Source organism: Ascaphus truei, chromosome 4, assembly GCF_040206685.1.
Source record: "Ascaphus truei isolate aAscTru1 chromosome 4, aAscTru1.hap1, whole genome shotgun sequence".
Taxonomy (NCBI): domain Eukaryota; kingdom Metazoa; phylum Chordata; class Amphibia; order Anura; family Ascaphidae; genus Ascaphus; species Ascaphus truei.
The window spans coordinates 295,927,720-295,952,100 of NC_134486.1; the positions used below are offsets into that span (position 1 = coordinate 295,927,720).

General features: G+C 46.1%; 1 protein-coding gene across 1 annotated transcript; it reads right to left on the bottom strand.

Moving 5' to 3' along the window:
• Positions 1–4,624: 4,624 nt before the first annotated feature.
• On the bottom strand, positions 4,625–20,079 carry FAM162B (family with sequence similarity 162 member B). The gene is made up of 4 exons (XM_075594802.1): positions 19,754–20,079; positions 18,905–19,013; positions 9,237–9,345; positions 4,625–5,160 (listed from the first exon to the last, which is right to left on the bottom strand). The coding sequence occupies exons 1-4, from the start codon at positions 19,893–19,895 to the stop codon at positions 5,053–5,055; spliced, it is 468 nt and encodes a 155-aa protein (XP_075450917.1). The 5' UTR covers positions 19,896–20,079; the 3' UTR covers positions 4,625–5,052.
• Between the last annotated feature and the right edge of the window lie 4,302 nt (positions 20,080–24,381).

The window sequence follows — 24,381 nt, forward strand, 5'->3', positions numbered from 1 at the left end:
GGGGAGAGGGAGAGAGAGAGAGAGTGTGGGGGAGAGGGAGAGAGAGAGAGAGAGAGAGAGAGAGACACACACACAGAGCAGCACACAGAGAGAGAGACACAGAGAGAGAGACACACAGAGAGAGAGAGAGACACAGAGAAAGAGAGACACAGAGAGAAAGAGAGAGACACAGAGAGAAAGAGAGAGACACAGAGAGAAAGAGAGAGACACACCGAGAAAGAGAGAGACACACCGAGAAAGAGAGAGACACACCGAGAAAGAGAGAGACACACCGAGAAAGAGAGAGACACACCGAGAAAGAGAGAGACACACCGAGAAAGAAAGAGACACACCGAGAAAGAGAGAGACAATGAGAGACACAGAGAGATTGAGAGACAATGAGAGACACAGAGAGATTGAGAGACAGAGAGAGTGCGACAGGGAGAGGGTGAGGGCGACAGGGAGAGGGTGACACAGGGAGAGAGCGACAGAGAAAGGGTGCCACAGGGAGAGGGTGCCTCAGGGAGAGGGGGCCACAGGGAGAGGGGGCCACAGGGAGAGGTTGCCACAGGGAGAGGTTGCCACAGGGAGAGGGTGACACACTCACAGACACACACACAAACACTCAGACACACACACACACTCACAGACTCTCACACACACTCACAGACACACACTCACAGACTCACACCAACACTCAGACACAAACACTCACAGACAACACACACACAGACACTCACACACAGACACTCACACACAAACACACACTCAGACACACAAACACACACCCACCCACACTCACAGACACACACATCCACACACAGACACACACACCCACACTCACAGACTCACACACAGACACTCATACACAGACACTCACCCACACCCACAGACACAAACACTCACAGACTCAAATACACACACTCACAGACTCTCTCACACACACTCACAGACACACACTCACAGACTCACACAAACACTCAGACACAAACACTCACAGACTCAAACACACACACACACACACACACACTCACAGACGACACTCACAGACAACACTCACACACACAGACAGACAGACACACACAGACAGACAGACACACACACAGACAGACACTCACACACACAGACATTCACAGACAAACACACAAACACACACACAAACACACACACACACACACACACTCACAGACACACACACTCACAGACACACACTCACACATAGACACTCACACACACTCTCAGACACCCACACACCCACACAAACACACACAGAGACATACTCACCCACACTCACTCACAGACACACAAACACTCAGACACACACACCCACACTCACAGACACACAAACACACACACACAAACACACAAACACTCACAGACACACACTCACTGGGTGGGTGACTGGGTTTGTATTCATTGGAAGGGAGGGGGCCTACCTGTTACTCCAGGGCCTGCTTGTCCTCCACATGCTGCTCCACATGCCAGGGGATCAGGCTGGAGTTGCGGGAGGATCGGGGGGATGGGGGGGGGCAGCGGAGGGATGGGGGGGCCAGCGGGAGGATGGGGGGGCAAGCGGGAGGTTCGGGGGGCTAGCGGGGGGGTCAAGGTGCCAGAGGGAGGATCGGGGGGCCAGCGGGAGGATCGATGGGCCAGCGGGAGGATCGGGGGGCCAGCGGGGGGGTCAAGGTGCCAGCAGGAGGATCGGGGGGCCAGCGGGGGGGTCAAGGTGCCAGCGGTGAGAGAGAGACACAGAGAGAGAGAGAGAGACACACACAAAGAGAGAGAGACGCAGAGAGAGAGAGACACACACAGAGAGAGAGAGAGAGAGAGACACAGAGAGAAAGAGAGAGACACAGAGAGAAAGAGAGAGACACAGAGAGAAAGAGAGAGACACAGAGAGAAAGAGAGAGACAGAGAAAGAGAGACACACAGAGAGAAAGAGACACACAGAGAGAAAGAGAGACACACAGAGAGAAAGAGAGAGACACAGAGAGAAAGAGAGAGACACAGAGAGAAAGAGAGAGACACAGAGAGAAAGAGAGAGACACACCGAGAAAGAGAGAGACACCGAGAAAGAGAGAGACACACCGAGAAAGAGAGAGACACACCGAGAAAGAGAGAGACACACCGAGAAAGAGAGAGACACACCGAGAAAGAGAGAGACACACCGAGAAAGAGAGAGACACACCGAGAAAGAGAGAGACACAGAGAGATTGAGAGACAATGAGAGACAAAGACAGAGAGAGTGCGACAGGGAGAGGGTGAGGGCGACAGGGAGAGGGTGACACAGGGAGAGTGCGACAGGGAAAGGGCGACACAGGGAGAGGGTGCCACAGGGAGAGGGTGCCACAGGGAGAGGGTGCCACAGGGAGAGGGTGACACACTCACAGACACACACTCACAGACACACACACACAAACACTCAGACACACACACTCACAGACTCTCTCACACACACTCACAGACACACACTCACAGACTCACACAAACACTCAGACACAAACACTCACAGACTCAAACACACACACTCACAGATGACACTCACAGACGACACTCACACACACACACTCACACACACACACTCACACACAGACACTCACGCACACAGACACTCACACACAAACACTCACAGACACTCACAGACAAACACACACTCAGACACACAAACACACACCCACACTCAGACACACACATCCACACACATCCACACACACCCACACTCACAGACACACACACACACACACACAGACACTCACTCACACACAGACACTCACACACATCCACACCCACAGACACACAAACACTCAGACACAAACACTCACAGACTCAAACACACACACTCACAGACTCTCTCACACACACACACAGACATTCACAGACAAACACACACTCAGACACAAACACACACACATCCACACTCACAGACACACACACTCACAGACACACACTCACAGACTCACACTCACACATAGACACTCACACGCACTCACAGACACCCACACACCCACACACCCACACACAAACACACACAAACACACACAGACATACTCACCCACACTCACTCACAGACACACAAACACTCAGACACCCACACTCACAGACACACAAACACACACACACACAAACACTCACTGACACACACTCACTGGGTGGGTGACTGGGTTTGTATTCATTGGAAGGGAGGGGACCTACCTGTTCCTCCAGGGCCTGCTTGTCCTCCACATGCTGCTCCACATGCCAGGGGATCAGGCTGGAGTTGCGGGAGGATTGGGGGAATGGGGGGCCCAGCGGGAGGATGGGGGGGCCAGCGGGAGGATGGGGGGGCAGCGGGAGGGTCGGGGGGCCAGCGGGGGGGTCAAGGTGCCAGCGGGAGGATCGGGGGGCCAGCAGGAGGATCGGGGGGCCAGCGGGGGGGTCAAGGTGCCAGCGGGAGGATCGGGGGGCCAGCGGGGGGGTCAAGGTTCCAGCGGGATGATCGTGGGGCCAGCGGGAGGATCGAGGGGACAGCGGGAGGATCGGGGGGCCAGCGGGAGGATCGGGGGGACGGCCGCCAACCTCCCCGATGGGAAACATGGCAAGCCGCGCGTGCGCCTAGGCTGCAGCCAGAAAGGGGGTCAGGGGGAGGTCAGGCAGCCAGACATTCGGGCATTAGTTGCGCAGGGAACGGTGGTGAGCAGGGAACAGCCGCACTGCCACACCAACCTCCCTGATGGGCATCGTGGCCGGGAACTCCACGTGCCGCCCCCCGTCCAACGCGTGTGCGCGCAGCCCCCTCCAATGCGTGCGCGCGCACCCCCCTCGCGCCCAGGCTGCATCCCTTCTTCCCTGCTTCTATTACCCTGCCCGCGCGGGTGCCAAAGGAGCGTGGGACGGAGGGGAAGCGCCTACCTCATCCAGCCCTGGGCAGCAAGTGGGGTAGGGCGGGGGGGTTGCCTCTTCCTCGCGGCAGGCCAATCAGGGCGGGGAATTACTTATTTATTTAAAAAAATATTGGCGCGAGCAGGGGAAATTCATAGAGACGCAGCAGCGGCCTAAATCCACTCACCAGCGGCCTAAATTCACACGCCATGGGCGTGTAGTTAACATTAATTGTCGAACACTGTATATAAATATATATATATATATATATATATATATATAAAATAAAAAGATCACTTGTGAGCACATTCACATGTCTTAGACAGGTCTGCAACTCTGCCTTTCACCATTATCACCCAGCACACAGCACTTCCACTCTGCAGCTATGGAACCCTTATTAGGGGTCCATGTAAAAATGGATTTCAGGCAGAAGTTGACATGGTGTGCTCGTTTGCATGTCATTTCCCAGAATCCCTTGCTGCACTGGAAGCACTGTATGCTAGGTGATAATGGTGAAAGGCAGGGTTGCAGACCTGTCTAAGACATGTGCTCACAAGTGATTTTTTTATTTGCTATATGTTAACGGTTGAGGTTTCTTGTCGCCTTCTTCACCCACCGTAGCTTAAAATGTGTATGTATATTTGTGTATATATATCTATATAGATATATATATATCTATATATAATTTGTGTGTGTGTAGGCAAATAGAAGTTGCCATGGTAACCACTATTTCCCGTGTAATCAAAAACTGTTGAAAACAACAAAAATGTACAGAGCAGATCTTCTTTATTTCTTAGCTTTTGTGGGAGATTACTGCTGTAAACCAATTGGTAGGATTTCAACCAGTACTTTGCTGTGTCTAAATCTCTTAGTTTTTATTTGATTAGATTCAACCCAGAACTAGAGGTATTTTAACTTGTTTTGTCATTTTTGACTTTGCATATTTCTTGCTGTGCATTTCTAATGAGTAGTATTACTGTACACCAGCTCACCATTTCTTATATCAACAGAAAGTGTTGCACAGGGGCATGTGACGGGCGTGTCATACCTAATTAATCACTGTGCTGTACCCTGTGTACTGGGAAAGTAGAACCAATAATTACGTTTGAAAATATTTTATATTCTGCAGATAAATGATAAACCTGTTTAATTCACTCACTCAAGAGCACACATAGAGACAAATCCTCTTTGGGTGTCTCATTCTTATTTGACTATTTACTGAGTCTTAGTCTCATCGGCCTCTTGTTTATTTTTTGCTTCTTGACGCCATTTTGCTTTTTTTGCTAGGTTCAGACTTGTTAATGACTCGTGACGAGCAGCGGCCTGTGAAGAGAAAAAAAACAGTGATAATCTGCAAATGCATTCATAGAGGTATTGGTCACATTCCTGTGCCTGGACTGGACCTCTCCCTCCTCGCTCACCTCCCACTCCTCTCCTCTCCTCTCTCCTCGCACTTCTCTCCCTCCTCGCTCACCTCACACTCCTTCCACTCCTCTGTCCTCTCACTTCGCACTCCTCTCTTTTTCCTCGCACTTCTCTCTCTCCTCACACCTCTCTCTCTCCTCGCACTCCACTCTCTCCCTCGCACTCTTGCTCTCTTTCGCTCAAGTTCAAGTACAAGTACAGAACAAACTTTAGATTCTGAGCCACCCAAAAACTGAGTCTAATTTTTTAGATTTGTTTTTCTTTTGAAGAATTTAGGACAACTTTCAAATTTGAGTTTTACTCCCATAATAAAAAAAAAGATCAAAAACAGTTGCGTTCCAGCAAAACCAAATCCCCCCAAATGTTTAGAACAAAAACAATAGCGAAAGTGCCCATATTTATATAGTACATTCTAATTATGCCACAATTCTCTCATACCCCATCAAAGTACATTCATTACAGTTTAACACGTGCTAATAATGACAGATCTGTGACTGTGCAGTGTAATCATATTAAGTAATGGAGTTTTGCAAATGTGTTTGAGTTCAGTTCTCTCTCACTATCCCCCCCGGACCCTGAGTTGTTGACCATGTGGGAGGTGCCCATTCATTAGCTGTCGGTAGCCCTACGAGGACCTCTTCCGTTTTCTCACACACTCCCCCATCTCTCTTTCACTCTCCCCCTTCTGTCCTCCTGTCTCTCTCACTCGCCCTCTCTCTCTATCTCTCACTTCCCCTCTCACTTTACCCCCATTTTTCTGCCTCTCTCTCCCACCCATTTCTCTCTCACGCGTCCCCCTCTCTCACAATCTCCCCTATCTCTCAATCTCCACCCTCTCAGATCCCCCGGCATTTAATTTAAATGCCTTGGGGAAGAGCGCGGGGCCTCTGTAACCGCTGCGCCCCCCCCCTGGAAAATCTTGCGCGACCCCAGTTTGTGCACCCCTGCTTTAGAAGACACCCACGGTATGGATAAGTTCAGCTAAACTGAATCTGCTTTTGGACGTTATTAAATATTGTCCAGCAGGTGGTGCTTGGCCTCATGCTATGATCCTTCAGGTGATGTATTCTGAACAGAAATATCTTCATGTTGTGGGGAGCGCAGAATCAAACATGGCCCCAGTGGGTTAAAGACAGTGTGATAATCCAATGAATATGATCCAGGAACCCTTTCTAAGAACACTCCGTCTCCTCCAAACTTTACAGACTTAGGCTGCGCTTATAGTCCTGGCTACGGCGACACAACGTCATCCGTCGCCGTTGTCGCAGCGTTTTTTGCCTATAGTGTAGGAGGCAAGATACAGTTAGAATGTGAGTGTTAACTTTGAATCTGTTTTTACATTTATAAAGCTTGAAACAATCTACACTATTGCTTGTTTGTTTCTGGGAGAGCCACGTACATCTTACATATTTAAGTCTGTAAAGGTTGGAAGAGACAGAGTGTTTTTAGAGAGGATTCCTGGACCTTATTCATTGGCTTATCACACTGCCTTTAACTCATTGGGACCTGTTTGATTCTACACTCCCCACAACACAAATAAATCTACCTTAAAGAAAAACACCTAGATGAACCGTCCACGTCCATGGGTAGCAAATCCATCTTTATTATTCTCTGTATTAATCCCTTATTTGCACTTCTGTTAATGATTTTATTTTATTGTTCACATTATATGCTAATTGCATATTACACGGGTAATTAGACCTCTTGTCTAAAGAGCACCCGCTGCTGTTTTTCTGCTTTTTATTCTGAACAAAAAGCATGATCCCGATTTTCAGTAAAGTGAAATATGACATAGTTTGTATATTTTACAGCAAATAAAAATACCACTTATGAGCATATTCACATGTCTCAGACAGGTCTACAAGCCTGCCTCGACCCATAATCTCTCACCATACAATGCTTCCACTGGAGCCAGGGATTCTTTGGAATGACATACAAATGAGCACACAGTGAGTTACTTTTTGCTTCTTATCCATTTTAACATGGATCCCTATAAGCTTATGCATGCTGTATTACACAGATTTTTCACTGTTCGGCCTCACACTGATGACACTTCAAAAGGTCGAAACAGCTGTCTGTGAGTTTACTGGCAATTAATTTCTTTAACACAGGCTATGCTGAAAAAAGCTGCACAATGCTGCTGTGTAGTGCTCATTTGCCTGTCATTACCCAGAATCCCTGGAAGCATTGTATGCTATGAGATAATGTGGGAAGGAAAGCTTGCAGACTGGTCTGAGACATTTGAAGGTACTCATAAATGGTATCTTTACCTGCTGCAGTGTACTGTGGAGGGTTTTTTGTCACGTTTTACTTACAGTAACATAACCTTCTTTATATATTTTGTGATTTTTAAATCCTATAAATTTGTTTGTAGAAGATTCCAAGATGGCACAATCAAAGCTGGATTTGTAAAAATGTTGGTGTTATCTAGATGTTTCAGTGTGACCTTCCAGCAGCATTTCATGCTAAATCCTATATGTTTTTTGTTTTTTTTATATAAATCAGCGGTTTGGTATTTAAGTAATAATCCCCTCAGAACAGGGCATTACTGGCCAATAATGCCCTGGCTGGAAGAGTTGAAAGCCCGAGATACATTTTTGTAGTCATTGATTTTTATCAGTGTATATACCTGTGTAGGGAAGTAGAAGATGAGAGGGCTGAGGGGGGAAGAGGGAGGTGAAGGGGGGGGGAAAGAGAGAAGTGAAGGAGGGGGGAAGAGAGAAGTGGTGAGGGGTAAGAGGGAGGTGAGGGGGGGAAATAGGGAGGCGAGGGGGGGGGGAAGGAGGAGGCGAGGGGGGGAAGAGGCAAGCGAGGGGGGGAAGAGGGAGATGAGGGGGGGAAGAGGGAGGCGAGGGGGGGAAGAGGGAGGCGAGGGGGGGAAGAGGGAGGCGAGGGGGGAAAAGAGGGAGGCGAGGGGGGAAAAGAGAGAGGTGAGGGGGGAAAGAGAGATGTGAAGGGGGAAGAGAGGTGGAGCAGGGGGGAAAGAGAGAAGTGAAGGAGGGGGGAAGAGAGATGTGGTGGTGTGGGGAGAGAGGTGAGGGGGGGAAGAGAGGTGGTGAGGGGGGAAAGAGATGAGGGGGGAGAGAGGTGAGCGGGGGAGAGAGAGAGATGAGGAGAGAGAGAGGTGAGGGGGGATAGGTGAGGGGAGAAAAGAGAGCGGTGAGGGGGGAAGAGGTGAGGGGAGAAAAGAGAGAGGTAAGGGGAGAAAAGGGTGAGGGGGGGAATGGAGGGAGAGAGGTGGGTGGAGGGGGGTATGTGGGAGAGAAGTGGGGGGGCTGTGATATTAACTACAAGTAAATCAAAAGAATTACAAATTACCTTACAGTAGCACAGGCAATAGATGCTTGCAACAAAGTTACCAGTTGGGATACCAGTTTCTGACAGCACTAGCAGCTGTGAGAGAGAGGGGGAGAGATGCTGCTTGTGCTGCATGTTCAGTGTGATCAGTGAGGAGAGGAGCAGAGCTGCTGCAGTTACCTTTTAAACTTGCCGTTTTTTTCAGCGCGAGCCCCTGCTTCTCTGCTTTGATGGGAGTTGGGAAGTTGACAAAAATTCCGGGCATTACTGAATGAATAATGCCCGGAATTGTGACCAATCAGATAGCAGGGATTTCAGTAATGCCCGGAATTTTGCAGCTTTAGCCTATAATAGATAATACTTACTGCATTTCTTTCTTTTTTTCACTCTTTATGACAACTTTAATTATATTGAATGTATTAAGCTTCCATGAGTTGCTGAAGCAACCATTTAGGAAGCTACAACACTTCCTCTCTTGAAACAGGCAGCCATATTGCGTGCCCTTGGAAGCAAGATCTTCACTGATCGATCACTGGAGAACGGATCGACCAGCAGCTTAGATAGTTGTATTGCCGTAAATGTAAGCAAATGCTGTATTTATTAAAACAAGTAAAACAAACATAACATGGACAAGAGGAAATGACCCTTCCAGTTTGCATGTTGCAAACTTTACTTACCTTTTTGCCTGACACAATCACAGCAAAGCAAGCAATGATAGTGATTCCAATCATAATGTAACACGCCTTTATTCGTGCCTTGTTCCTTGCTGCATCCAGCATTTCTATGCTGAAAATGACATAAAAATATATTACAGTGTATATAATCTACTATATATTTCTCAAAGTGTCCTATGTGTCGTTGCCTGTCTGTCTGTATGTGTCTCCCTGTGTCTACGGTCCCTGTGTCTATGGCCCATCGCATTGGACCTTTGGCCCGTCACTCCGCCTCAGGCCAATCCGCCTCAGGCCAATCACATTGCTCCCCTGACACACCCGCCCCCGCACACCTCTCATTGCCACTGACACCATGGCCTCAGCCCAATTACATAGCTCCCTTGGCCCCACGCCCGCCCCCGCACACCTCTCATTGGCCTGCGGCCAACACACCAACCCCACTGCCACACTCTCCCAGCCCTTACTGAGCTTTGGGAACCGCTTCAATCCACCTAACCCTCACTGCTCAGAGAGATTTGGGAACGCTTCACAGCACCTAACCCTGGAAACGCTTCACAGCACCTAACCCTCACTGCTCTGGGAGACGACGCTTCACAGCTCTCACCTCTAAAACCTCACCATCAAAACAAGGAAGCAGGTACACACTCTTACCTATCATTATATTCTTTTCAACACTGCAACAGCGCACGATCACCTCCACACACCGCACGCTCACAGAGCGCACACCGACGCACACCCCCTATTAACAAACACACACCCAACAATGCACACCACCACCGAACACACCACACCTCTGCCGCTACCGCAGCCCCTCTACCACCCGCACACACTCCTGCCTACCCTGCCAACACCCCTCCCCTTCACCTCAACATAACACGTTCATCCCCAAAAACACCACACACCCTCCAGCAAACATCGCCACCGGACAACGCCCGCATCTCCTCCACTACCACGCAACACACTCCCCCCCCCTCCGAAGGCCGCAACACAGCCTCCCGTAACCCTCATTGAGCGCAACCCCTCCCGTGCACCTTCCCATGCCAAAACGCACTGACGACGCCACAAACCCCTACCTCCGGGGGGCACCCATCTCAAACACGCACGTGGAGCGCAACCCCTACCTCCGAAGGGCCCGCATCACAACGACACACGTGGAGCGCAGGAGGGCCCGCATCCACCACCGTACGCACAAAGCACTCCTTTACACCGCCCTTAACAATAAATACACTCCCGTAGCCCGTCCGCCATCACCCCCCCTCACACCCACCGAGCACGCAACCACAACACCTCCCGCTGCACCCCACAACCCCCCTCCAGGGACCACATACCTCTACTTCACCATGCTGCCGCTGTATTCTTTCACTGTGCACCGCAAGAGCTCCTGGATGACGCTACAACCACCCCACACACTCCCGTATACCGCCCGCCCAAACCCCCCCAAATACTACCATAGCACGCCGGACACCCCCCCCCCCCCAAAAAAAACACTCCCGTTGCCCACCAGGACACCCCCCCCCCAAACACTACCAGAGACCGCCGGCCCCCCCCACCCAAAAAAGACCACTCCCGTAGCCCACCCGGACACCCCTCCCCCCCCACAAACACTCCCATAGCCCGCATGACCACCCACCCCTCACAAAACACTCCCGTTGCCCGCACGCCACCACTCCCAAACACTACCTTAGCCAGACACCTCAAAACAGTCCCGTTGCCCTCACCGCCCCACAAACCCTGCCGTGACCCTCCCCCCCCGCACCCCACATCCCCACACGTAGCCTGCAAACACACCAACACCTCCTGTAGCCCAACACACCTCACATTCAACCTCATGCAACATCACTGCTTCACAAAATAACATAGCACTCATTCCATTTATCAGCAACTCCTCACACATGTCTGCTTCATAAAACAATCTAGGATCACTGTGTCCCTTACACACAAACACACACACACACAACACTAAACCACACACCCAACAGACACACACACGCCCCCTCAATCACGTGCCCGCACAACCCCTCTGCCACGCCTCACGTCATCAGCCACGCCACATGCCCTCAGCCACGCCACATGCCCTCAGCCACCCCACACACCCTCAACCACGCACTCACGCAGCACACACACCCTCATCCACGCACCACACGCGCACTCAAACACGCCACACGCCCTCAGCCACGCACACCACACACCCTCACACACGCACTCACGCACAACACACACACCCTCATCCACGCACCACATGCACACACGCACCCTCAAACACGCCACACGCCCTCAGCCACGCACCACACACACCACATCACACACACGCACTGACACACACAACACACCAACACACACATGCCCTAATCCACGCCACACGCCCTCACACACCACACACGTCATCACACACAAACACAACCCTCCTCTGCTGATACGCCACACAACAAAACACTCCCACACAACCCCTACCTACCCCCCACACCACAACGCATGCTGCCGCATATTCAACCCACCTCCCCTACACAACGCTCTAACACCCACCCACACGGACGCCAAAACACAACAACACACCCTTCCCTCCCCAAACACACCTCCACTTCACCGTGCTGCCACAAACACACTACACTCAACACCATGCTGATTTACAATTCTGCAACACCCCTCCCCTTGCACCTCAACCCGCCACCACAACAAATCTGCACAACAACACACACCCTCCACTGCCACCACACATCACAGAGCAAATCAGCTCTTCGGTCCAATAAAATTGATTCACAACACAATACAAATTCTGCCGTCTGTGTCATTTATTATACACACTTTCAACACAACCCCCACACAACACACACACACACAACACTCACACACACCCACACAACTATCACACAACACTCAACTCACACACACAACACACCCACAACCACACACACACAACACTACAGAAAACACACTCACCCACACTACAACACACACACACCCAAACCACCCTCACTCACCTACCCACCACACACTCACTTACTCACCCACCCATCACTCACCCACACACTCACACTCCACACACTCAACCACCCATAACACACTCACTCATCCACCCACACACCACACACCACACACTCAACCACCCACAACACACACAAGCAATAATCACACACAACACACATACACACAGGATTCTGCCACATCACACACCCACCCCACACTCACTCATCCACCTACACAACCCACACTCACACACACATCACACACACAAGCAACTATCACACACAACACACATACACACACTATTCGGACACACACAACCAACATTCACAAAACATCACCCACACCACACACCCTCACTTAACACACACACACACACACGCACTCAGCCACGCACCACGCGCACACACACACGCCCTCTGCCACAACACACGCCGTCACACACACACCACCTGAATCACACACTCACACACACACACACACACCCTCAGACACGCCACACACCCTCAGCCACAAGGCCTCACACACACCCAACCTTCCTGTGCTGATACTTTTCACAAATATTACATCACATTCACATGACATTAACAGTTTGCAATACAACATTTACACATTCTTATTCACATCCCGGGCAACGCCGGGTATCTCAGCTAGTAATTAATAATACTAGTTGTTTGTTCTTGTATAGAGCTGCTAGTTTTATGTAGCGCTTTACAGAGACATTTTTGCAGACACAGTCCCTGCCCCATAGAGCTTACAATCTATATTATTGGTGGCTGCGGCACAGGGAGTTAAAGTGACTTGCCCAAGTGCCAGAGTCAGTGTCTTTACTCACTGAGCTGCTCCTTCTCCTATAGATCAAATCGAGCTGGACGCAGTTTGGAATTAAGGGGCCCAAATCCTAGACATGAACCAAAGCCTTGTTTCCGCCTTTGATTAAAGTTTAGGTCCTGCCTTCTAAACCTTCAGAAAATGTACACCTTCCCCCTGTAGTCTCTACCTCCTCCAATGCAGCTGAAGGGTCCTGAGGGGTGAACTGCAGATCGCTGGCTCCCTATCTTCTGCCGGCCCCTTACACTGGGGAAAGATTGCATCATTAGAGGAGATGGGGCCTTTAGGAGAGAGGCAGCCTGCAATCTGCTGTTGACCCCTGAGCTGCACACCCTTTCCCATGTCACTCTTTCTCCCCTTGCCCTATTAAACTCTCCTCCCTATGTCACTCCTCCCCCATATCTACTCCCCCCTCATGTTTCATATATTTAGAATGGGCACAAAAGTTCGAATTTGGAAATAAATACATATTTTTTCGCCATCATTTTTTTTTTTTTTTTTAACAAAACCAATCAAGTTCTGGCAAAACCAAAAAACACAAAACATTTTTAGAATCAAAACCCAAACACAATTGACAACAAACTATGGGGGCTACACCACGATCTCCTTCAAGACGAAGCCCTATCTCCAAGGGTGAAACGTGTAGAGGAGGAGATCGTGGTGTAGCCCCCATAGTGTGTTGTCAATAAAGTTTTTTGCATCATCCGGGACCTGTTTGGACTTCTGTCATGCGCAGTAGCGCCTTCTCCACACATCCACCATTCATATCCACTGAAGGCAGCACGCGGACACCGGAGGAGAGGCGTGAGCAGGACCCAGACCGGAGTGGAGAATAAAGGTAAGAGATTTCAATCTTTTTTGCCTCTCCATACACTCCGGTCACCCTAGGGCCCATTATTTGCTCCCTCACACCCAGTGACACGGCGGATTGACACCGGTGGTGCCTGCTGTTAAGCTGAAGCGCAGGACAGTTACTTTCTACCTGTCATTCAGACCAGGTTTTATGGTTTTCTTTTAACAATAGCACAAAAATGTCACCCTGAGAAATGAAATGCAGGTAGGGTTAGCAGCTGAATGTATGTACATCTTTATTTATATAGTGCCATCCATGTACATAGCACTTTACAGCAGTAATACACGTGACATATAATAGAAAGAAACACTTCAACATAAAAATAGATATTAGAAAAAAAGCGCTGCGAGTCACTGCCCTGAAGAGCTTAGAGCTTGCAACATACAACCATTCAATGATAGCAGGACACTGAAGTCCTCTGAGTAAATGTCTAACTCAGGGTTTCCCAAACTTTTTTTTTCCGTGACCCGGTTATTTTTTAACTTCTTTTTCGTGACCCACTAAAAATTTTATCGCCTATAGGGCCTGCACAGAGACACACACAGCCACTGATATACACACACACACACACAGCCACTGATACACACACAGACACACACACAGAGCCGCTGATACACACACACACAGCCACTGATACACACACACAGCCACTGACACACGCAGCCACTGACACACACACTGATACACACACAGAGCCACTGATACACACACACGCAGCCACTGACACACACCCAGCCACTGACACACACGCACACACTGATACACACACACACACTGATACACACACACACTGATACACACACAGAGACACTGCTACACACACAGAGACACTGCTACACACACACACACACACACACAAACACTGATACACACGCACTTACACTGATACTGATACACACAGACACTGATTCACACACAGACACACACACACACTGATACAGATATACACAGATACACACACACACAGACACTGATACACACACACTCGCTCCCCCCTATATGCACACAGACACAAACAGTGAATTACAGGCAACGACGGATGTGAGTGACTGGAGGGGGGGCCAGGGACACTTGGGTGGGAGAGGGGGGGGGCAGGGACACTTGGGTTAGGGGGCCAGGGACACTTGGGTTAGGGGGCAGGGACACTCAGGGGGCCAGGGACACTTGGGTTGGGTGGGAGGGAGGGGGCCAGGGACACTTGGGTTTGGGAGGGGGCCAGGGACACTTTGGGAGGGGGCCAGGGACACTTGGGTTTTTGGGGCCAGGGACACTTGGGATAGGGGGCCAGGGACACTTGGGTGGGTGGGAAGGAGGGGGCCAGGGACACTTGGGTGGGTGTGAGGGGGCCAGGGACACTTGGGTGGATGGGAGGGAGGGGGCCAGGGACACTTGGGTGGGTGGCAGGGAGGGGGCCAGGGACACTTGGGTTTTTGGGGCCAGGGACACTTGGGTTTGGGAGGGAGGGGGCTAGGGACACTTTTTGGGGCCAGGGACACTTGGGTGGGTGGGAGGGGGCCAGGGACACTTTGGTGGGAGGCAGTGACTGGGTGGAGTGACTTACCTTGCCACCGGACGCTTTCCCCTGCTGCCCCCGATATCCCCTGCTTCCCGGGATGGGAGGTGGGCTTGGGGGCATGGGAGGTGGGCTCGGGAGGGGGTGCCACGGGAGGTGAGCTTGGGAAGCTGGCCGCGGGGGGAAGTGGGCCGCAGTAGGAGCTTGTACTTCCACCCTCCCCCATGTAATGTGCGGGCCGCAGAGGAGCTGGTACTTCCTCCTCCGTCCCACGTTGGGAGCGGGGGGGAGGAAGGGAGCGGGCCCTGCTTGCCCTGCGCAAGCGCGCGGGACCGCGGGGGGAATCGCCGCCATTGTTTTTTAACTTGAGCGGGGGGGACGGGAGACACCGCGCGGCCAGCCTCGCTGCGACCCGGCAATTTTGGTGCCGTGGCCCGGTGCCGGGTCGCGACCCACCATTTGGGAAACGCTGGTCTAACTGATCATGTTACAAAATGCTGCCCATTTCTTGCAGTACTGTATGACTTTCTGAGGATAATTTACATTCTGTATGGGAGAGAAGTGACGATTTCTCCACTGAATCACATTGAAGTCAATTTTCGTACCAGGCGCAGAGCTTTTAGTCAGCTGAATGTGGGAGGAGGAAGGTAAGTATTTCCAGGATCGAAATGGGAACAATTCTTGCATCCATTTACCCTAGTATTACTAAATCTTCCTCCATGGTAGAGCATATCCTGCATAGTGTAGTTAATCTCTTGATCGCTTTGTTTAGATCGCTTCTTTATTTAAGGTGATAGAGTTAGTAGGGGGAATTAAACTCAATAGTGTTAATAGTGTTGATCTGGCGCCATTGCATGGAAAGCCCCATTGAAGTCAAGTTAAGAGAGCAGCCCACCTGGTTTGGATTTGCAGAAAGATGATTTGCTTCTATGGAGTCTTGTTGCACAAGTGTCTACATGTGCTTTGTAGGCACTGTGATTTAGGCAGCATGCATATCTTTTTTATGAAATAAAGTGGTGGTCTATACTGTATGTGTAAGTGTGTTTTGGGAGAGGAGAAGTAAGTTGTTTAAACACTGTAAATAAAGATTTAAATAAGGGGATAACATGGTCTTTTTATTCTACAGTGTTATACCAGTAGTGTATTTGTTCCCAGGGAGTTTGAGATATGTGGTCTTAAGGTACACAGTTAACCTTGAACCCATCACAAAAAGTTGGCATCCATGCTATTATGAATATATTTTTTTAATCTCAAATTACTCAGTGAAAGGACTTTTGAAACATAATGCTTTGTTTGCATTGGCTCAAAGCATTAGAGAGAGAATTCATATTGTAAATGTTTTATCCTTTTTCATAAATATCGAATCCTATTACGTGCAACAAACGCATTTTCCTATTCAAGAATAATAATCATTTTTTTAAAAATATTTTCGGAAACAAATTTACTTTAACTAGAATTCCCCAGCATCAACTATGTTTGGCTATTGAGTTGTATACGTGCACAAAATCATGATTTGTCCTCTAATCTGATTGATGTTAATTCTGTGCATGGGAAACATACGGTACACACAAACAGACATGTGCATATAAATAGAAAATGACATGCACTCAATAATACAACGTTTTACAGTATATCAGCTTCTCTCAAATGATTCAGCAGTAGTGTAGCATGTAAATCCAGGCAATACACATATTTTGTAGATGCACAAATTACCAGTTGGAATCTTACGCAAATTAAATATTTTGCAAGACTTTATACATCTGGTCCATATAATCATGATTCCTACAGGATAATAGAAATTAAGTGCAGATGGTGGTCACTAAAATGAATATACTTTGTTGCACGGTGGTACATCATAAGTAAATGGATATCATATATTTACTACCTATGGTGAAATTTGAAGATAAAAGTCTGCAGCAGTTTCCTTTAGAACAGGGGTGCGCAACTGTTTCCCTCTGCACCCACTCTGCATGCTCTCCCTCCCTGCTCGTGCCCCCCTCCTTACCTTTTCTCCGGCGTCATTTGGGTCATGTGATGCCACGTCGCCATGGCGACGCGTTGCAGAAGCCTTGTGCGGTCCCCCGGCATTTAGTTTAAATGCCTCGGGGAAAAGCGTGGGGCCTCTGTAACCGTGCGCCCCCAGGTTGTGCACCCCTGCTTTAGAACACAAGTAATTCTGTAGTTTAGGTACTACTGAGTATGCACAAAGTTGCATAAGTCTTTCTGACCCATAACATTTGGTCAGTATTGTTTTAAAAGAGTGTACTGTATTCCCAAAGGAGTTTCCCATAAACATTATTGATCAATCCTACTTAGTTTCAATTTTCAAATGACCGTTAATATTATATATTTTTTAGCATGATCCCATATATAGTGGTATAATTCCCCTTTGTATGTCTATATTTGAAGGAATATTCATGTGAAATTCTAAAAAAAAATGTAAAACTTTAAAAATGTAAAACGTTAACTAAGTTATTTTCTACAAACGTATTACATGTTCTAGTCACATTTATAGCTGAAAAAAGTACTGAAATTCAAAATATAGCATTAATAAATGCTGTAAATTTATGCTGCACTGTAAATAAGCCTTCTGTCTAAGTCCCTTTTCTAGATATTCTTTTTTCCATGTCATGATGTTATAAATGGCTTTTTAACATTTGTAAACTAGCCACATGCATCTGCGGCCTATCATGGCTGTTGTAGAAAATACAACTAGCTAGGATGCTGTATGCTTCCAAGCGCCAAGTACTTCATTAATATTTTCCATTATGGACATTTTCAAATGTAATGAAATTAGCAAGAATAGGAAAACCGGAGCAAGCACGGGCAATTCCTTTCCTAAACAGGCATATAATAAAAGTTGTTTATAATGTGTTATAGAAAGAGATTTCCTTCCATTGCAATTGGATCTCTGTCTTTAATATCCCTGATTTCTCTCAGCCTGGTTGCTACATTCCATAAATGAAATTGAAGCAGTAACACACACTGCTCATGTTCAGTATGCTCCATCAGCTGTTTTCTTGTTAATGTACTATTAGAGGATGGCACTGTACATGCATGGAAAAGCTTGTTTCTTACAAACGTGAACATTTGCCAAATTGATACAGTTTGTAGTTGCTCTTACTTGATAATAAGTCACAGTTAAAGATATTGCTGTTTTTCATGTTTGAAATGGCTGGACATCATTGCAATACATTCTGAATTGCAGGAGAATGTACTTAAATATAAGATATAATTAACAGCTTTGCAAATTTAGATCCCGAAATCCTATCTGAAAAAGGCACATATATCAAGTTTACAATACGTCGGGATTTTGCTAGTAAAAATGTAGGCATTAATGTGTAAAAGGAAAACAATGTGAGGAAATAATGCACCAACAGCAGCAATTACAAACCATGTATTATAAACCAGTTTTTATAAAGGCACAAGATATGATATTTTACGAGGGTTGAACAAATGGAATATAACAGGTTCCCAACAAAGTTGAATTAGACATATTTTTAGAAGCCTTACGAAATTGTTGACGGAATTTCCTCTTCTGATTTGAAACGTCCCGTCCACATCAGAATTTTCTTATCAAAAGTAGAGGGCTTGTAACGAGGAACAGAATTCCCTCTACGAACTATGAAGTAAGCAACAGATCGAAGTATAGAGATGTTACAGATGTAGAATGTTTTATTTCATTCAGGTGCAAATACATTTTCCCAGTTCAAATGTCCTGGTGTTCCACTAGTTATAAACGACTAATTACACAAATAGAGGTACAGTAGTTGGATATCTGGATCTGTTGCATACTCCCTCTTCTTCTTCACCGTACAGTATGTACAAATAGACATATCAATGGGTTATTTATCAAGAGCAGTATTTTACACAATGTTGATATTGTATGTTGTGCACTATGTAGTGTAGTACATGTTCATCATACATGAGGTAGAGTGTCCGTTTTCAATGTACTGTAAGTCCATTAAAACTAAAACAAATATGCTTCGAAAGTAGACAGTATCTCAAGTCCCCTTATTTATTTATTAACTACCCTTATGGCTTGTCTGTCAGTCAGGATGTGGGAACATATTTACTAAAAGGTGCTACTTTATAAGATACCTTCTGGTGCAGGAAGACACCTTTCAACCAATTTACTTGAATAGGCTGTAAAGAGTCTAACGGGGCTGGAAGGTATCCTCTAGAGTCACACCACTTAGTGTTGTTTGTGTTTTTGTACCATTGATAATGTTCCTCATTTCCTTTTGTTTGTATTACTATTCTTCCTTTCTTGTTATTCCCTCTTTCTATCATTGCTTTGCTCCATTTTCTAAATATGACTATCCTCTCTGTCCTATATCTGCCCCATCTCAGTAAACTTACCTCCAGGGCATCCAGTGGAGTCACTAAGAGGGAAAACTTGCTTCACTCTTGCATAATTTGGGGTTATCAGCCACTTATTAGCAAATTGAAATGGAATCCTGTTGAATTTTAAGCATATTCTTGTTGTCCCTGCAGCAAACATCCTTTTCAAAATAGTTCTTGCCCTTGTCCTTGTGTTGCCTTGATTTTCTCAGCTAGAGATAAAAGACAATGTGGAAAAGAGCCAGTTCTTTTTCCTATCCCTGTTCTTTTTGATAACGTCAGTATAGTACAGCCCATCTTCTCCTCCCAAGATTTTGCACTTCTCTTTTTTGAGAATAGAAATGATGAATGATGTACAAGCAGATGAGTGACTTAGGAGACATGATGGCAAGAATAGGCTGAGGAAGTGTAGAGCTGAGACACAAATGAATGGTGGGAATCTAATAAGCCAGTGAACTTATGGAGGAGCTGAAAAAAGAATATTAAGTGGAAGATAAGCAAGAGAAGAAGTGTTTACGATCTGTATGGTAAAGGGGGAAGTTGTGGGTGAAGTTAACTGAAAGGAACATAAAGGAAAGGTTTGAAAAGCAAACCAGGATTGGTGATGCGATAAAGAGGGAATTTGGGGAATCATTGTATTCAAGTTTGATGAGAACTGCGAATGGAAGGAAAAATATCTTTCATGTGCATTTTTATGAAAGAAACATCAGGGGGGTTCTCGCTAATGATCCCATTCAATTTACTGTGAAGACATATTCCCTGTAAAGGATAAGAGTGCAGTACCATGTAATTGACATCTACACAGTGTAATGAAGAGTGACTTAAGATTTTAATATTTATAGAAAGACATTCCATAAATGTGTTATTCTATTATGTACTGTATTTAAAGCTGTGTAAAATGTGTCAGCATCAGATATTCAGGGCAACTAGCGGTGGCTGGGGGTATTGCATATATTTGAACTAAAATATACTAATGTAACATTTTTCAAATCAATCCAAAATATTTGTGGCAAATTAGAATTTTGGCAAATAATTCGCTTATCTCTATTGAAAAGGTGATCACAGCTTTTAAGAATCATGTACAGTATAGCAGCAATTATTTTCTTGAAACTGGTATTTTCTGTATCATTACAATTAGGTCCGGAAATAATTGGACACTTACACAATTTTCATAATTTTGACTCTGTACACCACCACAATGGATTTGAAATGAAACTACCAAGATGCAATAGAAGTGCAGACTTTCAGCTTTAATTCAAGGGGTTGAACAAAAATATTGTATGAAACGTTTAGGAATTGCAACCATTTTTATACACAGTCCCCTTATATCAGGGGCTCAAATGTAATTGGACAGATTAACACAATCATAAATAAAATGTTAATTTTTAATACTTTGTCGAGAATCCTTTGCAGGCAATGACTGCTTGAAGTCTGCAACGCATGGACATCACCAAACGCTGAGTTTCCTCCCTTGTGATGCTTTGCCAGGCCTTTACTGCAGCTGTCTTCAGTTGTTGTTTGTTCATGGGTCTTTCTGCCTTAAGTTTTGTCTTCAGCAAGTGAAATGCATGCTAGATTTGGGTTGAGATCAGGTGATTGACTCGGCCATTGCAGAATATTCCACTTCTTTGCCTTAAAAAACTCCTGGGTTGCTTTCGCAGTATGTTTTGGGTCATTGTCCATCTGTAAAGTGAAGCGCCGTCCAATCAACTTTGCTGAATTTGGCTAAATCTGAGCAGATAATATATCCCTATACACTTCAGAATTAATACGGCTGCTTCTGTCTTCTGTCACATCATCAATAAATACTAGTGACCCAGTGCCATTGTAAGCCATGCATGCCCATGCCATCACACTGCCTCCACCGTGTTTTACAGATGGTGTGGTATGCTTCTGATCATGAGCCGTTCCAAGCCTTCTCCATACTTTTTTCTTCCCATCATTCTGTTACAGGTTGATCTTAGTTTCATCTATCCAAAGAATGCTGTTCCAGAACTGGGCTGGCTTTTTTAGATATTGTTTGGCAAAGTCTAATCTGGCCTTTCTATTCTTAAGGCTTATGAATGGTTTGCACCTTGTTGTGAACCCTCTGTATTTGCTCTCGTGACGTCGTCTCTTTATGGTAGACTTGGTTAATGATATGCCTACGTCCTGGAGAGTATTCTTCACTTTGCTGGATGTTGTATAGGGGGTTTTCTTTACCATGGAAAGGCTCCTACGTTCATCCACCGCTCTTGTCTTCCGTGGACATCCAGGCCTTTTTGTGTTGCAGAGCTCACTAGTGTGTTCTTTTTTTCTCCCGAATGTACGAAACTGTTGATTTGGCCACTCCTTATGTTCCTGCTATCTCTCTGATGGATTTTTTTATTTTTTTTTGCAGCCTTAGGATGCTCTGTTTCACTTGCATTGAGAGCTCTTTTGACCGCATGTTGTGGGTTCACGGCAACAGCTTCCAAATGTGAATGCCACACCTGGAATCAACTCCAGACCTTTTACCTGCTTAATTGATGATGAACTAACAAAGGAATAGCCCACACCTGTCCATGAAACAGCTTTTGAGTCAATTGTCCAATTACTTTTGGTCCCTTGAAAAAGAGGGGGCTACATATTAAAGAGATGTAATTCCTAAACCCTTCCTCCAATTTGGATGTGAATACCCTCAAATTAAAGCTGATAGACTGCACTTTAAGCACATATTCATTATTTAACTGTAACTTGTATGTTTTTGGTACACAGCCAAAATAACAAAACTTGTATCAGTGTCCAATTATTTATGGACCTAACTGTATATTGTACACACATACATGTCCAGAAAAAATCCTGCAACATGAGACTTTTAACACCTTTGCTATGTATGGGATCATTCAAGAGGCAGAACAAGGTAGTGGAATAAAATTGAGTTTATTCGGGTAATCCCACGTACGCACTATGAATATACAAAATACATGTAATACATACTCTATATATACACACACATACTATATACTGTATATACAAATCTGTGTGATATTGGATCGCTTACACACGAACAAGGAATAAGTGAAAGGACAGGTTGAGCATCTTGTGCGGAAGGGATAAGCCTAGGGGGGAAGGGGTGGTTCTTTGGGAAGCCTTAAAAAAACTTTAAAAGCAAGCGGTTCTGTGTGGTTTAGCAAATTAGATTTTTGAGACAAAAACTTGTGGTCGCCTACTTGAGTTTCCAGACGGTATTGGGGACGACGCCAATTTTCATTTTCTGCCTGCATTCTGCCCGCTGTTAACCCAGGTTAAATTGCGTATAACTCGCGGAAATTTTGGTCGAAATATCGCAAAAGGCACAGGCTCAGCTCAGGAAACCGCGCGGCACAAATGGAAAAACAAACAAGCCACATCTGTAGATTGTTCCGTGCTCCTACCTTTTGTCTATCTACATATGCAATTTCTGCTCATCAGTAAATATACATTTTTTTGGTTTAAATCATCTTGATATACGTGTATTCTATCTGAGTGCGGAGTAGATTTCGATTTAAACAATATAAAGAGAAAATGAAAAGAATTGGAACCACAGTGCTGAAGTGGTTGGTAAAGGAAGACAAGCAGCATTCATTTTAAGTTCAAATACCATATTAGGGTACAGTATGCCATAATACAGGGTCACATACCAAGTGATACAGGGTCCCATACCTTGTGGGCCATGATATCTGAAAAGAATGATACCATGAGGAATATACCCACTCACCCGTGCGCTTTCCTACCTCTGATATGTTTACCATTTGACTGATACCAACAGGGCTACCACACTGCCTGGTAGCTACACTTAGCAGTACAACTGCATATTGTGCTACTACCACTATACTTTGCATTAGCATTTAGTACTCTTTGTTGTTGTTGCTACCTACCGCCCACCCACTCCCCTTACAGGGGCTTATTATTCATTTTTATCTTTTATCCACACATATTATATTTTTGTCACTTGTCTTTCAGTGCATTATTTGGTTATTATTAAAGAGAAATTGTGTTAGCATTTTACCAGTGGATGTCTTTGCCACATTGTGGGCTATTAGATATTTATCCGTGGAGGTATGTGGTCTTCTTATTTGGATTATACCTTATTACTTTGGCCTTATATAAGGCCTGTCCCATCTCATTTGAGCCCAAAAAGCTGTCAGGGGCAACATCTCCGTGTCCCTTTGGATTACAAAGAAGAAAAAAAAGGAACAATTTACCGGAGACGTCCCTTCAACCAACAGAGGATCATGGACTTCTGTACATCAAGCTGTTGAGCATTGCGTCATGGGTCAAGAGTTGGTGCCACAGTAGGATGACAACAGTGAATTCAGCAAAGATAAGAAACACATTGATTGTATTTGATTTAATTGTTGTTTTTTGGGGGTTGCCCATTAACTACCAATCTGTTTATCTATGCCCATTTCTGGGTATAGATAAACACAGTGACAAGGAATGCATTTTTTCGAAATTTTTTGTTTTTATTTCACTTGCGATGTATTGTATTTTTTGTTATGTGTTTTTTTTAGGTTACCCATTCATTGTCATTGTGGCAATCCATGCTCATATTGTGGGCATGGTTTACCTCAGTCACAATCAATTACTTTATTGTCAAATGCTTGTTTTTATTTAAATGTCATGTGTTTTATTTTGTGGCTCTT

What these genes read in the sequence shown, in the direction of transcription:
- FAM162B (XM_075594802.1), bottom strand. Translation starts at nt 19,895, where the DNA reads ATGTTTGCTGCAGGGACAACAAGAATATGCTTAAAATTCAACAGGATT. An exon ending in GAAATTCCGTCAACAATTTC is followed by an intron (nt 9,346 to 18,904) that starts GTAAGGCTTCTA and finishes TGTCATTTTCAG; the next exon opens with CATAGAAATGCTGGATGCAG. An exon ending in TGATTGTGTCAGGCAAAAAG is followed by an intron (nt 5,161 to 9,236) that starts GTAAGTAAAGTT and finishes TTCTCTTCACAG; the next exon opens with GCCGCTGCTCGTCACGAGTC.